General features: G+C 47.0%; 1 protein-coding gene across 1 annotated transcript in view; it reads left to right on the top strand.

Annotated features, from left to right (window-relative positions):
* Window positions 1-22,055, top strand: part of pleca (plectin a) — a 49,580-nt gene that overhangs the window by 15,711 nt on the left and 11,814 nt on the right. Inside the window, exons 7-31 of the mRNA XM_083684282.1 lie at window positions 2,508-2,623; window positions 2,948-3,054; window positions 3,366-3,485; window positions 3,843-3,938; window positions 4,264-4,391; window positions 6,127-6,220; window positions 6,619-6,773; window positions 7,977-8,349; window positions 8,563-8,640; window positions 8,957-9,118; window positions 9,684-9,788; window positions 10,342-10,437; window positions 11,025-11,150; window positions 11,417-11,569; window positions 12,038-12,192; window positions 12,531-12,657; window positions 13,558-13,741; window positions 14,486-14,506; window positions 15,633-15,790; window positions 17,398-17,576; window positions 18,372-18,510; window positions 18,971-19,327; window positions 19,547-19,630; window positions 20,062-20,166; window positions 20,384-20,482. Of these exons, the coding sequence (XP_083540408.1) occupies window positions 2,508-2,623; window positions 2,948-3,054; window positions 3,366-3,485; window positions 3,843-3,938; window positions 4,264-4,391; window positions 6,127-6,220; window positions 6,619-6,773; window positions 7,977-8,349; window positions 8,563-8,640; window positions 8,957-9,118; window positions 9,684-9,788; window positions 10,342-10,437; window positions 11,025-11,150; window positions 11,417-11,569; window positions 12,038-12,192; window positions 12,531-12,657; window positions 13,558-13,741; window positions 14,486-14,506; window positions 15,633-15,790; window positions 17,398-17,576; window positions 18,372-18,510; window positions 18,971-19,327; window positions 19,547-19,630; window positions 20,062-20,166; window positions 20,384-20,482 (3,517 nt within the window). The remainder of the gene's footprint in view (window positions 1-2,507; window positions 2,624-2,947; window positions 3,055-3,365; window positions 3,486-3,842; window positions 3,939-4,263; window positions 4,392-6,126; window positions 6,221-6,618; window positions 6,774-7,976; window positions 8,350-8,562; window positions 8,641-8,956; window positions 9,119-9,683; window positions 9,789-10,341; window positions 10,438-11,024; window positions 11,151-11,416; window positions 11,570-12,037; window positions 12,193-12,530; window positions 12,658-13,557; window positions 13,742-14,485; window positions 14,507-15,632; window positions 15,791-17,397; window positions 17,577-18,371; window positions 18,511-18,970; window positions 19,328-19,546; window positions 19,631-20,061; window positions 20,167-20,383; window positions 20,483-22,055) is intronic.

Below are 22,055 nucleotides of genomic sequence, written 5' to 3'. Positions count from 1 at the left end.
TGTGTGTGAGGTGGAGGTAGCATAAGGAGGAGTGTGTGTGAGGTGGAGGTAGCATAAGGAGGAGTGTGTGTGTGAGGTGGAGGTAGCATAAGGAGGAGTGTGTGTGTGAGGTGGAGGTAGCATAAGGAGGAGTGTGTGTGTGAGGTGGAGGTAGCATAAGGAGGAGTGTGTGTGAGGTGGAGGTAGCATAAGGAGGTGTGTGTGTGAGGTGGAGGTAGCATAAGGAGGAGTGTGTGTGTGAGGTACTACCGACTGTAGACTGAGGGGGTGTGTCTCACGGAATTTCAAATAGGCTGCCCAGAGGGTGTGCATTTTGAGAGGCTTAGCATGTAGCAGCGAAGCACAGGTACGCCCAACAGGTACGCCTTTCTCAGGTGTGTCTCAGGTGTGTCTGCTATAGAACCTCCACACAGACCCAGAGACGGACAGAGAGGCAGACGGAGAGCTGCAGAGCAGCTTGGCTCGCAAATAAATCACTGATCAAGGCGAATGCATGAGAGAGTTATTCAGTGGTCGTCCACGTTAAAGACTTGTCTAGCGTTGTCTAGCTGTGAAAGGCTGGGTGCTGGAGGACCATTCGGATGCTTGTTGAGCCGCTGAACTGAAGAGTGACCAGATGCTTTGAAGAGATCGTGTTCTGTGGGGAGTGACTTTGAGCATCTGGAGGGTGATAATGCAATATTAACCTTAAAACATCTGGCAAAGACACCAGCCGCAATCTCATACGGTGGATTTGCAAATGGGCCCGTAAGAGATAAAGACTAATAACAGAGGACTGCAAGAGACAGGACCCCCTCGAACCGTGACACTTCTGCACTTGGAGACCCCCAACATTGCCGCCGTCATGATTCACAGCTTCAAGAAAAAGTTCCGGTCCAGGAAGCGTTTGAACAGTTCATCCAGCAGCACACAGGGCTCCGTCAGCGACCTGGAGGACCGCGTCGTCATGCTCTGTGACGACATACCCGCCGAGAGGTCCCCCTTCAACTCGGGCCGGTGGTCGCAGAGCCCGAGGGCCCGCTCCAGCAGAGGCTCCGAGAGCGGGGAGGGGGAGTCCTCTCCCGGGTCTCCGGGGTCGCCCTCTGACCCACGTTTCATGCACCTCAGCAGGGATAGACTCTCGTACAGACAGGCCTGCTACGTGGAGAAGTGTCCCCCGAGAGGACACGGAGACTACTTTGTCCAGAAAGTCGTGCAAGTGTATGGAGGGTTTCTGTTGTTGTTTTATAAGATGGTGGTGGTGGTTGGAATTGTTGGATGGGCATGCAAGGCTGAATATAACGTGCACACTTCTCCTTCATAGCTAGAAATTCTCTTCCAAAGCTTTGGGATGTCGTGCTTTGTGTTGGGTTGTTTCTAGATATTAGAGAGGTTGTCTAATAGGAAATGTCAGCAGATACAGAATGTTATGCATTCTTCTTCTTCTTCTTCTTCTTCTTCTTCTTCTTCTTCTTCTTCTTCTTCTTCTTCTTCTTCTTCTTCTCCTTCTTCACTTCTGTATTTGACCCCCCTGGTAGCCACTTGGGAGATATATGATGCCCTGTGTTCATTCAGAGGAGCTGAAGCTTGTACCTGCATGCTGTTTTCCTCAAATTACCACCTTGGCAGTGGGCATGGAAAAGCCCTGTTTTCTTTGTATATAAAATGAGAGGGGAATTTCTACCTAGATGAGTTCTTGAGGACTCTTGTCTTTGCATGCCCTGTCTCAGCTTACATTCGCCTCAGATGGCATGTCAGCTGTGATGTTCAAACTGAACTGCCTACAGGGGTGAGCAGCTGAATCAAAGGGATTAATTTACGGATTGATTCACTTTTATATTCTGTATTTTACAGTACGATGGCTGTGGGTTCCAGGACTATGTAATCATAGGATTATAACTTGGCTCAATGGGGATTCGTATCACATTATTTACCACACTACATGAATGTCTGGGTAGGGATACAGGTATAATACAGGTATAATACAGGTATAATAGGTTGATGACATGTATGTTGTCCCCCATTAGACTCATGTTGCCTCAGGCAGACACTATGATGGGATGGTACAGTCCTGGATCCACGTTTTTTCTTTTTTTTAAGGAGAGTGGAATTTCTTCCTCCTTTGGTGTTTTTTTTTTATGCTTGGGCAGAATGACGGATGTAGTCTTGATTGCTCGAGATATCAACAGTAGTCTAGGTATCAACACAAACTTCTGACATCATTTAATGTCTGCCACCACATTAAAAACATACACATACTTCTGGATACATTTCTTTCCTCTTTTCGTATTTTTTTATGCTAGACTGAGACAGACTAGAGGGAGGAGAGAGGAGAGTGCAGTGGAGTCGGGGATCGAACCCACAACCTTGTTCTCTCTCCCCAAGTCGGGGATCGAACCCACAACCTTGTTCTCTCTCCCCAAGTCGGGGATCGAACCCACAACCTTGTTCCACAACCTTGTTCTCTCTCCCCGAGTCGGGGATCGAACCCACAACCTTGTTCCACAACCTTGTTCTCTCTCCTGCAGGCCCACTCTGATCGACATGAGCAAGGTGTACAGAGGAACCAACCTGGAGAACCTGGAGCAGGCCTTCAGTGTGGCGGAGAGAGACCTGGGCGTCACCCGGCTGCTTGACCCGGAGGGTAAGAACACCTCTTTGTACGGACATCCACTAGGAGTTGGAGGAGGAGCTTGAATCTCTTCACTGAGTGTCATCAATGCTACGATCGGGTGTCTGATGTTCGTTTAGGTCGCATACTAACTCTACATTCAGCAGTTTGTACACCGTGTATAACAGGGGAGGCTGGTGGAGGTAGAAATCGGAGGACAATGAGCCTGTCCTCAGATGTATGTGCTGGCTCGACTTCGATGAATTCATTCAAGGTCCCCGTCCTCTGACTTCTACCTCCACCAGCCTCCGCTGATGGGTAACCACTGTTCGTTGTCTCTTCTTCCCTGTGTTGCAGATGTGGACGTGCCACACCCAGACGAGAAGTCCATCATCACGTACGTCTCCTCCCTCTATGATGTCATGCCCCGGGTACCTGACGTTCAGGATGGGGTGAAAGCCAATGTGAGTGTCCTCCGTAGATTATACCCCTGGTTAATTGGGATTATATGGGGGAGTGCCATGTAGTCAACTTTTTTCATCATCTGTGATTTGAGTGGGATGTGGTATTTATATGTATTTTCAATCAATCAGAGTTAACACTCTCTCTTGTCTGTCTGTCCGTCTGTCTGTCTGTCTGTCTGTCTGTCTGTCTGTCTGTCTGCCTGGCTGTCTGTCTGTCTGCCTGTCTGTCTGTCTGTCTGTCTGTCTGTCTGCCTGGCTGTCTGTCTGTCTGTCTGCCTGTCTGTCTGTCTGTCTGTCTGTCTGTCCCTCAGGAGCTGGAGCTGCGCTGGCAGGAGTACTATGAGCTGGTCACCATGCTGCTCCAGTGGATCAGACACCATGTGATCGTGTTTGAGGAGAGGAAGTTCCCCACCAGCTATGAGGAGATTGAGGTGACTCTCCTGTCCTGTTGGGGGGTGGGGTGGGGTGGGGGGGGGCACTGTGACATGGCAGTTCTAGAACTGGGCCTGTATTCACAAAGCGTCTCAAGGAAGGAGTGCTGATCGAGGATCAGTTTCGCCTTTGGAATCAGTTGATATGGAGAGAAAGGGGACCTGATCCTGGATCAGCACTCCGACACTGAGGCGCTGGGCTCTGGTCTGCAGTAGAGGGTCACTGGTGATGGAATGTTTCCATAGTACTGTATTTCTTCCCCGGATACGTGAATACCGGTATTCAAACATTTACTGTAGTTTTTAGATTTGGAAAATTCTTGGGAAATTCATCCAGCTCGTGTTTTAAATCTGTAGGTTCTGTGGCGCCAGTTTCTGAAGTTCAAGGAGACGGAGCTGCCTGCGAAGGAGGCAGACAAGAATCGCTCCAAACACATCTACAAATCTTTTGAGGTTGGTGACAGATCTCCTGATAAAAATGTGTGCTATCTATCTATCTATCTATCTATCTATCTATCTATCTATCTATCTATCTATCTGTCTATCTGTCTATCTGTCTATCTATCTATCTATCTATCTATCTATCTATCTATCTATCTATCTGTCTATCTATGTATCCATCTATCTATAATATGTAGGATAATGCATCAACAAGAATATGTACTGTACTACCAATGTTTGTAATGATTTGGACATAACTGACTGTCCCTTCCTGACTGATTGTCCCTGGCTGACTGTTCCTTCCTGACTCATTGTCCCTGGCTGTCTCCCCATGCAGGGTGCTGTCCAGGCAGGCCACGTCAAGGTGCCTCCTGGTTACCACCCCATCGATGTGGAGAAGGACTGGGGCCGTCTGCACGTGGCCATCCTGGAGAGAGAGCGTCTCCTCAGGACAGAGTTTGAGAGGTGAGTCATATAGGATTTATGACATTCAGCACTTGATACAAGTGGCACTTTTATCCAAAGCAACTTACCTGTACGGTGAGGGCATTCACTTTGTCGTGTGTCATTGTTTGTACTGTATATATAATCCCAGTGGGAATCAAACTCTCAACCTTAGCATAGCTACTTGTAGCATCATGCTCTACCCACTGAGCCACACAGGACCTTTCAGCCAATGGGGTTTCAGTTTATACCTTCGCCTTTGATTGACATTGAGATCTCTTATCAGGTTAGACAACAGTATACTACGACACATTTCAAAAGTATTTTTGTGAGATTTTTGTATAGATAACATAGATTATGTTCATATTTACTTCATATTTATTATGTTTTGATAAAATGGAGATGTATTGCAACACAAACAACTGTTGAAACACACAGTTTCGGAACTCTCTGTCACATGCTTTGTTTTACCAAAGCAAACTCATAAATGTTAATAGTTTGTGAGAAATTACTTTTCTGTACACCGCCACAGGACATCAAACACACTGCAAAAGTGATTCACCGCGCACACACAAGGCTCTGTGATAATTCATAATTGTAGCCCCCGTTGGATGAGAGGGAAACTGAGTCTGCATTGTGAGTTGGAGGATGGTCGGTGACAGGATGACTCACTGAGAACCCCACACCCTCCCATCGCCATGGCAAAGAGCTCCAAACCCTTAAATAACACAATTATTTGCATCATAAGCTAGTTATTATTGAACGACCTTCTCCGAATCACAAGAAAGCAGGGCGTAGCTTTTTGGAAAGGGTTGGCGCCGACACGGTTAGCCCCCCCCCCCCCTGTCACAAGACTGCCGGTCCTCCCTGAGTAAGCAGCGGTCAGGGGAGATGCTGTGGGCTCTGACTCATCTCACCATTCACCACACGGCACCACATATCATTACAACACCACACATCCTCACAGAGACAGATCTCATAACAACCCCACTGCCACCACATCGCATCGCATCACAACACTGGCGAGCCGCTGTGTTCTGGAGGCTTCCAGGCCCTTGGGAGGACTAGCAGTCAGAGAACCCTCTTCGTCACAGAATCCTCTTCGTCAGAGAAACGTCCTTCCTCCTCCTCCTCTTCGTCGTCACCTTTCGTCATGGCCTTTCTCAATTATGGCTACAGTTTAAAGTATCTGCTTCGCCAGGAGAGGGAGTGAGTGTGTCGATACTGTACATGCCTGCATTTGTTTACTTCTCAGATTGGGTTACAGAGTTTAGAATTTAATTTAGAAATGATATTGCCTATTCATAGAAATGTATGGCTGTTCTGCGTGCAAGCGTTGTCAATGTTGTGTTTCAGTTGGAATCCTTCTAGAAGTGATGTCGGTCCTGATTACTTATCGTCTTTGAGTTACCTCTTTACATCGTCGGACAAAGCCCCAAACTCACTGCTGAGTTACAGCTGGGCCCTGTTTGAATATTCTCCTTTTCCTGGAGGAAGAAGCCACTGACATGACAAGGCTGCTGGAGGCAATGCAATGACAAGCTTGCTTTGACCACAACAATCACATTAAATCAGTTATTTCCTCAACCAAATGAGGGGGGAAGGGGGGAAGGAAGGAAGGAAGGAAGGAAGGAAGGAAGGAAGGAAGGAAGGAAGGAAGGAAGGAATTTTTGAAAGTATTTGAACAGGGCCTGGGAAACTGTCAGATGTGTCTGAAGTGCTTTGTTGACCTCTGACCTCTGACCTCTGCCTGCAGGCTGGAGCGTCTCCAGAGGATCGTCAGTAAGGTCCAGATGGAGTCTGGAGTGTGTGAGGAACAGCTCAACCAGGTGGAGACTCAGCTGCAGACGGTGAGTCTCAGACGTAAACGTGTAAACACTGTAGCTCACCCTGAGCCCCCCAACTTCCTATTGGCTAACATAGACTGTGAAATGTGAAATGTGATCCCAACCAGCCAGTGAGGACAACCACTTACCACGACACAATTAGGCTTGTCTCTGATAGCTTGTCAGTGACAGAGGCCCATTAACCACACTATTTATACCTAATATGCAGTATGTTTTTTTTTCTAATGGCGGCTGACATTAAATGATGATGTCAGCAGTTTGTGTTCAATTCTCTGATTTAAAATGCCGTCATTCTGTTCGATGTACCAAGATCCAACAACGTCATTCACGACAAAAAATGATGTTACCTCTTCATAATGGACAACAGTGATCTTAATCTTAAACTTAATCTGTATTTCCAGGACGTGCGTTTGCTGAGCTCGGGGAAGCCAGCCCAGCACACAGCGGAGATCGAGATGGACCTGGACAAGGCCGAGGGAATGATCCGGTACCTCTTCAACGACGTGCAGCTGCTGAAGGACGGGCGCCACCTGCAGGCTGAGCAGATGTACCGCAGGTTAGTACAGCACAACCATTGAGTGGTCATGTCACTCATTCTAGGTGCGTCCCATTGGGCTGTTTTAGAATCAGAATCAGAATCAGAATTAGAATTATTTTATTTGGCCAAGTATATTTGCACATACAGGAAATTGACTTGGTGAGGTTGGTGCATAGGACATAAAAAACAATATATGAGCAAAATATTAACAAAAATATTTATGCTTTTTAATATGTGGACATATACACATGTTTGATACCACTCGTCATTCCGTTCCATGCATTACAATGAGCCCGTCCTCCGATTTCTACCTCCACCAGCCTCCGTTGGTCTCAATGAGATAACATCTCTTCTTCAAGAGAGAGCTAATGTAGTATTATACCAGCCCCACGGTTCGCCGTCAAACTGTCCGTTTATGGAGTCTGACTCAGTGAGACCAAACAATCAATTACCCAACAATGGAGTTGTGAACAAGCTAAAACAACAGTATCAACACGGAAAATATCAATACATTGTCCTCGTCTTTGAGATGTTTATGTTATGTCTGCGTTGTGTTATGGCTTTCAAAGTTATGGCTTTCTATATTGTTTTAACTTTTTTTTTTTTTTTTTTTTGGAGTGGGGCAGTCCCACTCTTACATTTTTCATCTTTATTGGATAGAGACAGAAAAGTAAGGAGGAGAGGGTATGTCAGCAGGGCACGGGCCGGATTCTTACCCAAGCCGGCATGGGCATACGTGTGCAGTGTAGGCCGTGGTGCTAGACCACTGGACCACCCCAGGCCGTGGTGCTAGACCACTGGTCCACCCCAGGCCATGGTGCTAGACCACTGGACCACCCCAGGCCATGGTGCTAGACCACTGGTCCACCCCAGGCCATGGTGCTAGACCACTGGACCACCCCAGGCCGTGGTGCTAGACCACTGGACCACCCCAGGCCATGGTACTAGACCTCTGGACCACCCCAGGCCATGGTGCTAGACCACTGGACCAGTACCAGACCATGGTGCTAGACCACTGGACCACCCCAAGCCATGGTGCTAGACCTCTGGACCACCCCAGGCCATGGTGCTAGACCACTGGACCACCCCAGGCCATGGTGCTAGACCACTGGACCACCCCAGACCATGGTACTGGTGCTAGACCACTGAACCTCCCCAGGCCACAGCTTCCTATATTTTTTACAATATCATGTGACCCTTCCTCGTGCCCCTCCCCCTCAGAGTGTACCGCCTCCACGAGAGACTGGTGAACCTGCGCAGCGAGTACAACCTGCGCCTGAAGTCCGGCGTGACCGCGGCCCAGGTGCCCCTGATGATGATGAGCCAGAGCCCCACCCACATGAGCCAGAGCCCCGCCCACATGGCCCAGACCCTGCAGCAGGCCCCCCAGAGGGTGCGCCCGGAGCTGGACGAGGTGACCCTGCGCTACGTCCAGGACCTGCTGGCCTGGGTGGAGGAGAACCAGAGGAGGGTGGACCAGGGGGAGTGGGGCTCCGACCTGCCCACCGTGGAGTCTCAGCTGGGCAGCCACCGCGGCCTGCACCAGTCCGTGGACGAGTTCCGCTCCAAGATCGAACGGGCGAGGGCGGACGAGGTACAGTCGATGTGTACCATTTGCCACCTGACCCGTCACAATTATATATATATATATATATATAGACCCCCAACCTAAGCGTTGTTAGCGCCATGCTCTACCAACTGAGCCACAGAGGACCACAGCTAAATGGCATATATATATTCTATATTTTGCAAACCCATGTGACATGTTTCCTCTCTAATGATTGGTTTGTTCCCCCTCCCCCCTCAGAGCCAGCTCTCCCCCGTCAGTAAAGTGGCCTACAGAGACTACCTGGGCAAGCTGGAGCTGCAGTACGGAAAGCTTCTGGTAGGTTCTCTCTTCAGACTCCCTCTGTTAGGGAAGAGGGTTTCGTGCATAAACAACAACAGCAAGAGAAGGGGGGGCTGCCTTTAATAAATATCTGTTATTATCTGTGTATGTGCCACACTCTGACAGAGGTTGTGAGACCCAAATGTGTTTTTATTTTTCAGTCAAATGAAATCCTGTATTTTTGTATTACGGGTGTGTCACACCTCTTCTATGGACATAATCCTATTGAGACTGTATGATTAATCAATGATTTCAGATGAATGCGTGATTTCATCCACTTCTCTTTGATTTCATCCCTTCATCATCCCCCCAGAATTCCTCCAAGTCCCGCCTGCGCAGCCTGGACCAGCTGCAGGCCTTCGTGACGGCCGCCACCAAGGAGCTGATGTGGTTAAATGAGAAGGAGGAGGAGGAGGTGAACTACGACTGGAGCGAACGCAACACCAACATGACCGCCAAGAAGGACAACTACTCGGTAGGACGGCCCTCACTCTGACTCAGGGGGAGGCTGGTGGAGGTAGAAATCGGAGGACAGGTCTCTCACTCTGACTCAGGGGGAGGCTGGTGGAGGTAGAAATCGGAGGACAGGTCTCTCACTCTGACTCAGGGGGAGGCTGGTGGAGGTAGAAATCGGAGGACGGCCCTCACTCTGACTCAGGGGGAGGCTGGTGGAGGTAGAAATCGGAGGACGGCCCTCACTCTGACTCAGGGGGAGGCTGGTGGAGGTAGAAATCGGAGGACGGAGATCGGCACAGAATGAGGAATGGTATCAAACACACATTCCATGCATTGCAATGAGCCCATTCTCTGATTTCTACCTCTACCTGTAGTATTTGAAAATCAATGAATTCAATAATTTAGAGCCTAATTTCCTTAGGATCTTTTTAACTACAGAACGTACAAAAACCGCCGTTTTCACAAATGTAGACACTAGTGCGGTGCTGGAGATAATGAATGTGATGTTTAAAACAGGTGAAGTGTCCCTTTAACGATCCCCATGCCGTAACCATAGCATGGCCGCGTCCTCTGTGTCCCTGCAGGGGCTGATGAGAGACCTGGAGCTGAGGGAGAAGAGGGTGAACACGGTCCAGACCATGGGAGACAAGCTGCTGAAGGAGGGACACCCGGGCAGGAAGACTGTGGAGGTGAGGACAGGGCAGACACGGCTGGGTCAAATACCATTTGATAGTATCCTTTCGAATACTTTACTGAGCGTTTGCTCGAACCTGCCTGGAATGCCAGAAGGGCATTTCTTTTAACTTGGGGATTATTCCATTGGTTCAATTGCACCGGCAATAACAGTCACATAGATAAGTATTTGAAATGATTTAAAATAGTATTTGAACCCAGGTTGAGGACAGAGTGCAGTCCAGGCTATTTGTTGTTTTGAGTTTTGTTTTGAGAGTTAAATGTCATTAACAGTATCTACGCACATACAGACCGTATATGAAACGGCTAACAATGTTATCATGTTAAAGGAATGTTGTTTTGTTTTAGCAGTCTTCAGATGATTGTTTTAATCTCTCTCTCTCTGTCTCTCTATCTCTCTCTCTCTCTCTCTTTCTCTCTCTGACTCCCTCCTTCCCTCTCCCCCTCCTTTTCTCCCCCTCCCTCCCTCCCTCCCTCCCTCCTTTTCTCCCCCTCCCTCCTTCTCCCCCTCCCTCCCTCCCTCCTTCTCCCCCTCCCTCCTCCCTCCAGGCCTTCACTTCCGCCCTGCAGACCCAGTGGAGCTGGATCCTCCAGCTGTGCTGTTGCCTCGAATCTCACCTGAAGGAGAACACTGCCTACTTCCAAGTACGCAAGTTCATACATTCCCCTTTACATAGTGTTTATCTAACTTAGTGCCGAGGGTTGTCAACATTCTAGAGTGCCAAAGGTGACTTTATTCACCAAAAATACATAAATGATGATGCTTCATTTTGTAGTCAATCAGAGTGTTGTTGCTATGTAAACACCACATAAAACACTCAGCGCTCTAGGTGATGAGTGTTCCTGAATGCTTTGGCAGTTGGTGAGTTAATGAATCAACATCAACCACCTCTTGGTACAACAAGTCCTCAACAAACGTCAACCAACACAGTGTTTACTGTTGAATTGAAAGAAGACTCAAGCACTCAAGCTTAAGTCTCCTTTCTTTTTTTACTAGTTACTAGTAGTTTGTTACTAGTTACTAGTTTTGTACTTTTAAGGACCTGGACCAACATTACAGGTGTGAACACATTTTCTCTTTCTCTTTTTCTCCTGTTTGACTCTAACATGGTGTGCACTCTTCTTCTTCTTCTCCTTCTTCTTCTTCTTCTTCTTCTTCTTCTTCTTCTTCTTCTTCTTCTCCTTCTTCTTCTCCTTCTTCTTCTTCCTCTCCTGTCCCGTGCTTCCTGCAGTTCTTCTCTGACGTGAAGGAGGCCGAGGAGAAGCTGAGGAAGAATCAGGAGACGATGAAGAGGAAGTACAAGTGTGACCGCTCCATCACCGTCACGCGCCTCGAGGACTTGCTACAGGACGCAGACGTGAGAGACGCCTGTTTTGATTGTCAATTAAATCAAGCTTTATTGACATAAAACATGTTGTACATAACCTGCAGTTCAACTTCACACAAAGATAAAAAAAAGTCTTAAAATAGTGACATAATGTCTGTTGACATAATGTAAGCTACAACATCAGCTGTTGTTGTTGTGTTTGCTAGGGGAATACAATACATCTATATTTCCTTTGTTGTTGTTAACTAAGGTTATACATCTACATTGAATGTGTCCTTTGCTGTTTTCTTATGTAGGATGAGAAGGAACAGCTGAAAGAGTTCAAGACCCATTTGGACGGCCTGAACCGCCGAGCCAAGACGGTTATCCAGCTGAAGCCACGCAACCCTGCCATGCCGATCAAGGCTAAGGTTCCGATCCAGGCCGTCTGCGACTTCAAACAGATGGAGGTGAGCTTGGTTCGAATGACAGTGGTGTTTGGGGGGGGGGGTGGGGGGGGGCAAGTACCCCCATAACAAATCAGCCCCCCCCCTCCCTAGAAGAATTGAATTGAAATGTCAATGTGGGCCCCCTTCAAAACTCAAACGCTTGCGCAAATGCGTACCATTTCAAGTGGACTGACACACTATGGTTGGCTCCTCACTGCTGTCACGAGTGCAGAGTCACTACCAATCTTCTGCCGTAGATTGAAGACCCATCTCTTCAGGCTACATCTTAATGGTCACGCCTAAAGCTCGGATATTTCCTTTACACATTATCCTTCCCAGCACTGGATCAGAAACTATGGTGCAGTAGATGTGTAGCCAGGCCAGCCTAGCTCAGCTCAGCTCAGCTCAGCTCAGCTCGGCTCGGCTCAGCCCAGTCGGGTTCTGTGGTGTGAATCAGGGTTGAGTGACGGTGGTCCGTCTCCCCCCCAGATCACTGTCCACAGAGGGGATGAGTGTGCCCTGATGGACAACTCCAAGCCCTTCAAGTGGAAGGTGTTGAACGCCAGAGGCAGCGAGGCCACAGTCCCCTCCATCTGCTTCCTGGTTACCCCCACCAATAAGGAGGCTGTGAACAGCGTCTCAGGGTGAGCTCAACACACACACACACGCACACACACACACACACACGCACGCACACACACATACTAGACACACACACACACGCACACGCACGCGCACACACACACACATACTAGACACACACACACGCACACACCAGCACACACACACACACACACACACACATACTAAACACACACACACACACACACACGCACACGCACATGCACACACACACACACATACTAGACACACACACAAACACACACACACACACACACACACACACACACATACTACACACACAGACACTACCCCCAAGCACCTGGTGCGGGCCCCTAACCCCTGCTCTCCCCTCTCCCAGTCTGGACAGCAGTCTGCAGAAGCTGCTGGTGCTGTGGAGGACCATGCACGTGGACATGAAGAGCCTGCTGTCCTGGCAGTATCTGATGAGGGACATCAAGCTCATGAACTCCTGGAACATCACCATGGTGAGGTCACACTCTCAAAGACAATTACAAATCAACAGCACTCTCCATAGAATAAACTTTAACATATATAATAAAGGTTTATTTTTTTACAATTTTATTTTATCCTTTATTTATTCAGGGGAGTCCCTTTGAGACCAAGGTCTCTTTTTCAAGGGTGCCCTGATTACGAAATATCTCATACCACACGTCACTAGTGACTATATCTACAGCTGTATGCTGTATGTACGTGGCACATTTGATTTGGTTTGTTTACAGCAAGATTTTAAAAGGAGTGCTATTATATATATATATATCTATTTTCTCATTTTCTATGATTCTTTTCTACAAGGTTTCAGCGCCTGAACAGAGTGTTTTTAATACGTGTCTGCAGTGAACATGTTATTGTGTTAATTCCTGAGATCACGCTGTCTGACAGACTGTCAGGAAGGGGACCGCGGGTGCCTGTGGCCATTAGACGATGTCTCCTGGGTCCAGAATTGAATTTACTCTGCACCTTAGGAATGTGTTAGATGTATTGTTAGCCTATGAATCAGACACTTTTCAGGTTGATCTAAATAGATACAAGGATAAACTTGTACTTTCCCTTACTACCTAATTCTTTAATATAGATTTAAATGGTCCTGGAATAGGAGGGATTTTCCCAACAGTAGGCTCTCTGTGTAGTCAAATAGAATAAAGCCACTCCTGACCATTCTCCCCCTCCATGCCTCCCATCCCTCCCTCCCTACCTACCTCCCTACCTCCCTACCTCCCTACCTACCTCCCTCCCTCTGTCCCACCCCTTGCAGCTGAATGGACCACCTATCACTGTTTTATACAACAATCTCAGTGTCCTGTCTGTTCATCTGCTGTCCTGAGAGTGAAGGACAATAATCTAATCTAATCGTGTCTAATCCTCAGTTCCGGACCCTGAAGGTAGAGGAGTACAGACTGACGTTGAGGAACATGGAACTCCACCACCAGAACTTCCTGAGGGACAGCCAAGACTCCCAGATGTTTGGAGCGGACGACCGTATGCAGGTGGAGGCCAGCTACAACAAGGCCAGCCAGCACTACACCGACCTGCTGAACTCTGTGGAGCAAGGTGGGTGATCCATCAATCAATCAATCAGTCAAACTTTATTTATAAAGCACATTTCACACAAAGAGTTGACCATGAACTGCAGCGCCCTGCAGAGCAAGGTGGGTGATGATGGACTGCTGTGGTAGGGTTGGGGTGTAGTCGGGACCGGAGGTGCTGTCGAACGGGTCATAGTACAGGATAGGGTTAGGGTTAGGGTTAAGGTGTAGTCGGGACCGGAGGTGCTGTCCAACGGGTCATGGTACACCTTAATGACACTGAGCCACACATTCGTAGAGGCATCCTTTCGTGTGTATTTTGTGTTTGATTGTGTTGTATATTTACTGTGTTGTTTGGAAATTGTATTTATATTGTGGACAACGGCGCACCTGCAAAAGAGACCTTGGTCTCGGTGTGTTTTCCCTCGATAAATAAAAAAAGGTTAAATAAAACATGTAAAATGTGTAGACTTGTAGGGGAAGTCAAGGATAAACTGGGTGCACATTGGAGACATCATTCATCAGCATGCCATAGCCAGAGACATTCAACCATAACTGTGTTTGCCTCACATTGATGTGTCTTTTGATGTTATCAATTGAAGAGCTGAACATTATTAAATTGGTTCACATTTAATTTTCTGTACATGAACATTATGATTATTTCCAATGTCCGTGTATTCATTCATTCATTCATTGTTGAACATGTTGAGATTCATTATCTTAGGCATGGGTACTAAGATAGTGGTTAACTGTTGAATTCACATTCCAGGCTCGTTGGCGCCCACTGGAGGTAAGATCTTTGGTTGCAGTTTGAGACTAAGCAGTTTGACTGGCTGAGCTTTTTGTGTGTCTGCACTCTGCAGTAATACTGTTGATTAGGGTTGATGAACATAGGGGCTGTGTTTGTGTGTATGTGTGTTTCTGTGTGTGTGTGTGTGTGTGTGTGTGTGTGTGTGTGTGTGTGTGTGTGTGTGTGTGTGTGTGTGTGTGCGCGTGTGCGTGTATGTGTGTGTATGTGTATGTGTGTGTGCGTGTTTCTGTGTGTGTGTGTGTGTGTGTGTGTGTGTAGGTGTGCGCGCGCGCGCGTGTGTGTGTGTGTGTGCGTGCGTGCGTGCGTGTGTCATATCGCTCCATCTACATCTCTCATCTGGATCATCATTGGTTCCATTGTCATCTCTAACTCCACTTTTTAATTGCCTTTCCTTGACCGGACGCATGCGCGTGTGTTGCTGCGTTGCAGTGTTCTGTGATCTAAAAACGTGTCTATTCTGAATCTGTGCCTGCATGATCATAACCAGAGCTTGAGTGATTCCCTTTGATGTGACTTGATGAACCAATTACTGACACAATAATGTTGATCATAACTTCCCATCAGAAGTGATTTACATTCATATTTTGGGGACATCAATTATGGATTAAGGATCGTATAAAATTACAGTACCACGAACACCACACCATGTAACTAAATAATTGGAAGTGAAAACTTACTGTATGTCCTCCCAAGGGGAGGCTGGTGGAGGTAGAAACCAGAGGACGGGCTCAATGTAATGCATGGAATGGAATGAGGAACACATCAGACACATCAGACACATCTCGTCCCATCCATTACAATGAGCCCGTCCTCCGATATCCACCTCCACCAGCCTCATATCACTGAATACATTGTTAATCAGACAACCAGAGCCTATCTAATGACACTTCAACCTAGTCTCCATCTGACCTCATCTGGTGTAAATCAGTCCTCGTGAACTCTTTATTCACCCAAAATGCATAAATTATGATTCTACGTTTTGGAGCCAGTCAGAGTGTTGTTGCTAGGTGAACACCACATAGAACACTTGGAACACTCTAGGTGGTGAGTGTTCCGGAGCTCTTTGGCAGTTGGTGGGTTAACCTGCTGGATCATCTCTCCCCAGGCGAGCAGGACGAGTCTGTGTGTCGGGGCTACCTGACCCGGATCAAGGACCTGCGTCTGAAGCTGGAGGGCTGTGAGACCCGCACCGTGATGCGTCTGCGCCAGCCCGTCGACAAGGAGCCGCTCAAGGCCTGCGCTCTGAAGACCGCCGAACAGAAGGTACAATGATGATGATGAATGTTTAATATGGTACTAATGGTTAGGGTTAGGGGTTAGGGTTAGAATTAGGGTTAGGGGTTAGGGGTGAGGGTAATACTCAAGTTTATTTCGTTTTAAAGTGCATTTTCCCCAAGGTCTCAAGACACAGACAGGCACCCCCATAACGACTCAGACCCACCCCCCCCCCCCCACACTTCCATAAGAATTAAAATATCAATGCCCCCCCCCCACCCCCCCTTTCAAAATGATCTATGTTCACTGGTGACATCACCATGTTCATTGGTCACAACCCACACATGGGTTGAATATACAAATGGCGAAGAATCAGCCCCCCCCCCCCCCTTCCAAAATGATCTATGTTGACCCCCACAGGGGTCGTTAGGTACCTCTAAGAGTCGATGATGTAATCCCCAAGGGTGATATTACAGAGGGCACAGTTGGGTTTAATGTGGTCCTAATGGTGAGGGTGAGGGTTGTCCTCTCTGCTGCAGGGTGTCTGTCAGGGACCTGCAATAAGACTTATTGAAGGGCAAGCGTTTTCCCCCCCCAAAAAAACGGCACAAGGCGTCCCGGGTGTCCGTGGCCAACTTGGGCGTCTTTGATCTAACAATGGTTGTTGGAACCTGATACTTGTTTGTTCGTTTCTCAACTAAAAAACATCCACAAATCAATGTCTAAACTGAAGCCCTGGGCCCAGACCAAAGACAGAAGCTAATGGCAGAATTAGGACGAATTATGAGACCAAAATAAATAATCGGCCTATTTTATATCAAGCCCGGCTCCATGACTCAACATGTGGTTATTGTTAAGGGGACTAAATTAAGTTAGACAGAAGAAGGGACAACAACGTGATTAGATCAGTCATGCTGTGTTGTATTAGTCTGAGCTTTTCCCTGGCTTTGAAAGCCATAACACAAAACATAGCAGGGGAGAATCCTCCGATTTCTACCTCCACCAGCCTCCCCTGCTATGTTTTGTGTTACGGCTTTCAAAGCCGTCCTTGATACCATTCCTCATTCCGTTCCATGCATTACAATGAGCCCGTCCTCCGATTTCCACCTCCACCAGCCTCCCTTGAAACACAGACATGACATAAACATCTCAAAGACGAGGACAATGTATTGATATCTTCCGTGTTGATACTGTTGTTTTAGCTTGTTAACAACTCCATTGTTTGGTCATTTATTGTTTGGTCTCACTGAGTCAGACTCCATAAATGGAGATGGCGAACCGTGGGTTCGGGGGAGGAAAGTATCGACTCTACCGGGTGAAGTTTACGCCACAGATTCTATCAGTCAGCGCTCCCTTCCTCTCCTACACTCCCAGAATCTCAATCTCAATCTCAATCGAGAGATTATTTATTATTCAAATAAAATAAAACGGGGTGCTTATTGGCGTAGCATACTAATGCGCGTACCGCATAACCGCAAGGTTCCTGGTTCGATTCCGACCCTCGACACGTCTTGCATGTCATCCCTCCTCTCTCTCACCCATCCTTCCTGTCAGTCTCTACTGTCTCTGTCCCAATAAAGCAGAAATGCCCTAAAAAACATATTTAAGAAAAATCTATTAAATAACATCTTATTCCCTCCGTTCTCCGTCCATAGAAAGTCCAGTCAGAGCTGGAGGGCTTGAAGAAGGACCTGAGCAGTGTGGTGGAGCAGACAGAGGAGGTCCTGGCCTCTCCACAGCAGTCCAACTCAGCCCCGGTGCTGCGCTCTGAGCTGGACGTCACCATGAAGAAGATGGAGCATGTCTACAGCCTGTCCTCCGTCTACCTGGACAAGTAAGCTCCAAACCCAACTCAGAGTTATGACAGTTGATTGGATTTATAAAATAAAGAGCTTTTCCAAATGCTCAAAGCTCCTCACGGGTCGACTGTAACTACGTATATCAATCAAAGCTCCTCACGGGTCGACTGTAACTACGTATATCAATCAAAGCTCCTCACGGGTCGACTGTAACTACGTATATCAATCAAAGCTCCTCACGGGTTAGGGTTAGGGTTAGGGTTAGGTTACTGTAACTACGTATATCAATCAAAGCTCCTCACGGGTTAGGGTTAGGGTTAGGTTAGGTTACTGTAACTACGTATATCAATCAAAGCTCCTCACGGGTTAGGGTTAGGGTTAGGTTAGGTTACTGTAACTACGTATATCAATCAAAGCTCCTCACGGGTTAGGGTTAGGGTTAGGTTAGGTTACTGTAACTACGTATATCAATCAAAGCTCCTCACGGGTTAGGGTTAGGGTTAGGGTTAGGTTACTGTAACTACGTATATCAATCATTGAAATACATCACAGATGTACACAAGAAATAATACCGAACGAACGACAGCAGAAACGATTGAAATTACCAATCAAGTCCAACATTTTTTCTGTCAAAAAAAATAAGTACCTTGTAGATAAAATGTAAAAGCTGTGAAAACAAATACAACAAACAAAGTTGTTAGGTCCTCCGTTGAAGAGTGGCTAATAAAAATACAATTTAAAAAGATGTTCATCTTAATCGGGTTAGGGTTAGGGTGATGCTAATGCTAACGGAAGGCTAACGCTGTCCTATAAACATCCCCTGCTTCCAGACTGAAGACCATCAACGTGGTGATCCGCAGCGCCAAAGGAGCCGAGGACGCGCTTAAGAAGTACGAGACCCGTTTACGTGACGTCAACAAGATGCCTACGGATGAGAGGGAGGTGGAGAACTACCGCACCCAGCTCAAGGTAACTCAGTTGTCATGAACTGTATTTGGTTTGTCGTTTATTGATGTGAAGATCAATGCTTTCATATGGACAAGAGACAAGAGACGAAAAGTAATACTGTGCTTCCACCCTCCTCCGCCCCCCTCCTCTCTGTCTGTGTGTCTTTTTCTCTCTGTCTCTCTCTGTCTCTCTCTCTCTCTCTCTGTCTCTTTCCTTCTCTCTGTCTCTCTCTCTCTCTCTCTCTCGCTTTGTCGTTCTCTTCTCTCGGTCTTGTTCTCTCTTCCCCTCTTTCTCCTATCTCTCTCCCCCTCTTTTTCCCCCCCTCCTCCCCCTCCCCCCCTCCTCTCTCTCTCCCCCCCTCCCTCTCCCTCCCCTCCTCCCTCTATCCCCCTCCGCCCTCTCCCTCTCCCCACCCCTCCTCCCTCTCCCCCCCCCCCCACCACCCCCCCCCCCCCCTCCGCTCCCTCTCTCTCTCTGGTAGAAAATGCGTGGCGAGGCTGAAGGGGACCAGGCCGTGTTCGACAGTCTCCAGGAAGAACTCCTGCAGGCGACCGCCGTGAACGACCAGATGACGAGGGTCCACAGCGAGCGCGATGCCGAGCTGGAGCACTATCGCCACCTGGTGGTGGGGCTGCAGGAGCGCTGGCAGGCAGTGTTCGCCCAGATAGACCTGCGCGAACACGAGCTGGACCTGCTGGGGAGGCAGATGCGCTCCTACAGGGAGAGCTACGATTGGCTGATCCGGTGGATCGGCGACGCCAAGCAGAGGCAGGAGAAGATCCAGGCCGTGCCCATCCGTGACAGCAAGGCCCTCAAGGAGCAGCTGGCTCAGGAGAAGGTACAGTCCAGAACAATACAATCAGGGGAGGCTGGTGGAGGCAGAGATCGGAGGATCTCATAGTGAGGCATGGAACGGAATGAGGAATGATATGTTTGCATACCATTCCTCATTCCGTTCCATGCATCACAATGAGCCTATCCTCCGATTTCTGCCTCTGCCCTATCTTGGGGAGCACCTGAACCATCATTATTAACATCTTCACCTTTACCATTACAGAAACTGCTTGAAGAGATCGAGAAAAACAAAGACAAGGTTGAGGAGTGTCAGAAACATGCGAAGGCATATATCGATGCAGTCAAGGTGCGTATGACATGTAGAATTAATTTGAAATCATTTTCCAGGTACAGTGATTGTCTTGCTGAAGAAGGCGAACGCCGAAACACGTCCTTTCTTGACCTCTACTGCAATGCATTAAATAATTATGCGTTCAAAGTATTTCTAACCTGAGTGCTGAGTCTTCTTGCCTGGCCAATATGTCCATCAGGGGAGGCTGGTGGAGGTAGAAATCGGAGGACGGGCTCATTGTAATGTATGAAATGGGCTCATTGTCACTGTAATGTATGAAATGGAATGAGGAATGGTATCAAACATGTGTGTTTGATACCATTCCTCATTCCATTTCATACGTTACAATGAGCCCGTCCTCCGATTTCTACTTCCACCAGCCTCCCCTGATGTCCCTGTGAGCTGGTTGTCTTCTCTGACCAATACATCCATGTGTTTGTCTCCAGGACTACGAGCTCCAGGTGGTGACCTACAAGGCTCTAGTGGAGCCCCTGGCTTCACCCCTCAAGAAGACCAAAATGGAGTCTGCCTCTGATAATATCATACAAGAGGTAGGGGACACAGCAAAGGGCACACATCTGACCAGCAAACCAAGAGGACGCCTAGGTCTTGCAGACATAACCAGATCAGATGTCACTTGTATGCTTTTTTACAGCTGCAGTTTTAGTTTTAAAGTGGTTAAGAATCATGAGAACAACTTCTGACAACATTTTAAAGTTGTTAAGAATCATGAGAGCAACTTCTGACAACATGTTTTCCTGTCTCCAGTATGTGACTCTGAGGACCCGCTACAGCGAGCTGATGACTCTCACCAGCCAGTACATCAAGTTCATCACAAACACACAGCTCCGCCTAGAGGATGATGAGGTAATTGCAGCGAAACTCCAAAAGTGGGCAGCAGCTCCTTCTGCTCCCAACAACTTTAAACAAACTAACCATAAACACATTATCTTACAGATTAATCATGTATGGGAAATCCTAATATGTCTTTGTCCTGATTAAACATGAAATGGTTTCAGAATGTTGGCATTTTTAAGAGCGTTAGGGATAGTTTTTCAAAAGGGATCAAAATATATTTAGCTGATGGGATCTATGAAGGAATGAAATATGAACTGAGCGTAGGAGGCTAACTGCGTAGTATGCAAAGCGTTGAGTGCTATAGTGTTGCAGCACATCCCATTCCTCGCCAACAGTATGTCTCTCATTCCCCTTACTCTGTGGTGCATAGATGTACAATCTGTCACTAAATTACACTTTGCAAGTATTTATTAGTACAGTTTTCTCCTCGGTCCGAAGCGAACATCACTTTTTTTCTCTCTCTCTTTTTTTTTTTTTTCTAATTCCCCCTTCTTTTGCTTTTTCATTTATTATTTTTCTCTTTTTTTTTTTTTTCTCTTCCAAAGTTCCGCCCCCCCCCCCTCTTTTTATCTGATTTGGTGATTAGGATGCTCCAGTCTGACCAACTGCCACCTCGGAATTATTATTTTCAAATAATAACAGTTTTGTTTCCCCCTTTCGTTATTTTCTAACCTTGTATTTTTGTTTGCTTCTCAAAACTGCTTGCCAGTGCTTTATCATGATGAATATTAATCATGTTTGGGCGCATAAGAGATGAATAAACCACAAAGCACCAGGTATTTGAATAAATGTACATACCACATATCACCACTTTATCATTGGACTTCTAACCCTGTTAACGGTCTTTAAACATCTGTGTTTCATTCACACATACCTAACAATCAACATGACATGAACATTTTCTTACCAGAGATGGATACACATTTCTCGTAGTGTCCATTTTTCTGTCTCGTAAATGACATTAGCCCGTAGTCATTTTGTGGTGCCATGTTTTTGTGAGTCTCATTTATTTGCTGCATCACTAAGCAGTTTCCTCTAAGGCAGAGTTCTAGAGATTGACTTGTTTGAATACAGAAGCATCAGATCTACTTGGATATTTTACTCACTACATTGCTAAATGAGTATTTAATGTGGTAAAAATATAGTCTTTAATCAATAGACAAGCTCAATCTATGCTTACGCACTGTCCTTAATACACTTGCTATGCATGCTATGTCTCATTATTTTCTCTCTGCTGCTGTCCCTTTAGTCCATGAGCCAGACCCCAAAAAAACCACATTTATATCCAGGATGGATGTGTACATAGTTATACCGTAATTACTCTAGTAGCAGCATTGTATTACCATACTATTTCAGAGTACATTAGTAATTCCTTTTCCGATTGCATAGTAATGTAGTTGAGCAGTTTGTGTTATTACACATGTGTTATTATACACACATGGAATAAGGACTACCCCTTGTTCCACTTGTGTAATAACACCTAATAACAACGCAAACTGCACAACTCCGCCGTAGATTGAAGACCCATCTCTTCAGGCTACATCTCAACGGTCCCTCCTAAAGACCTCTTCACCCCCACTAC

The sequence above is a fragment of the Argentina silus genome (genome assembly GCF_951799395.1).
Source record: "Argentina silus genome assembly, chromosome: 14".
Classification (NCBI taxonomy): domain Eukaryota; kingdom Metazoa; phylum Chordata; class Actinopteri; order Argentiniformes; family Argentinidae; genus Argentina; species Argentina silus.
This window is presented reverse-complemented; position numbering and strand designations above follow the sequence as displayed.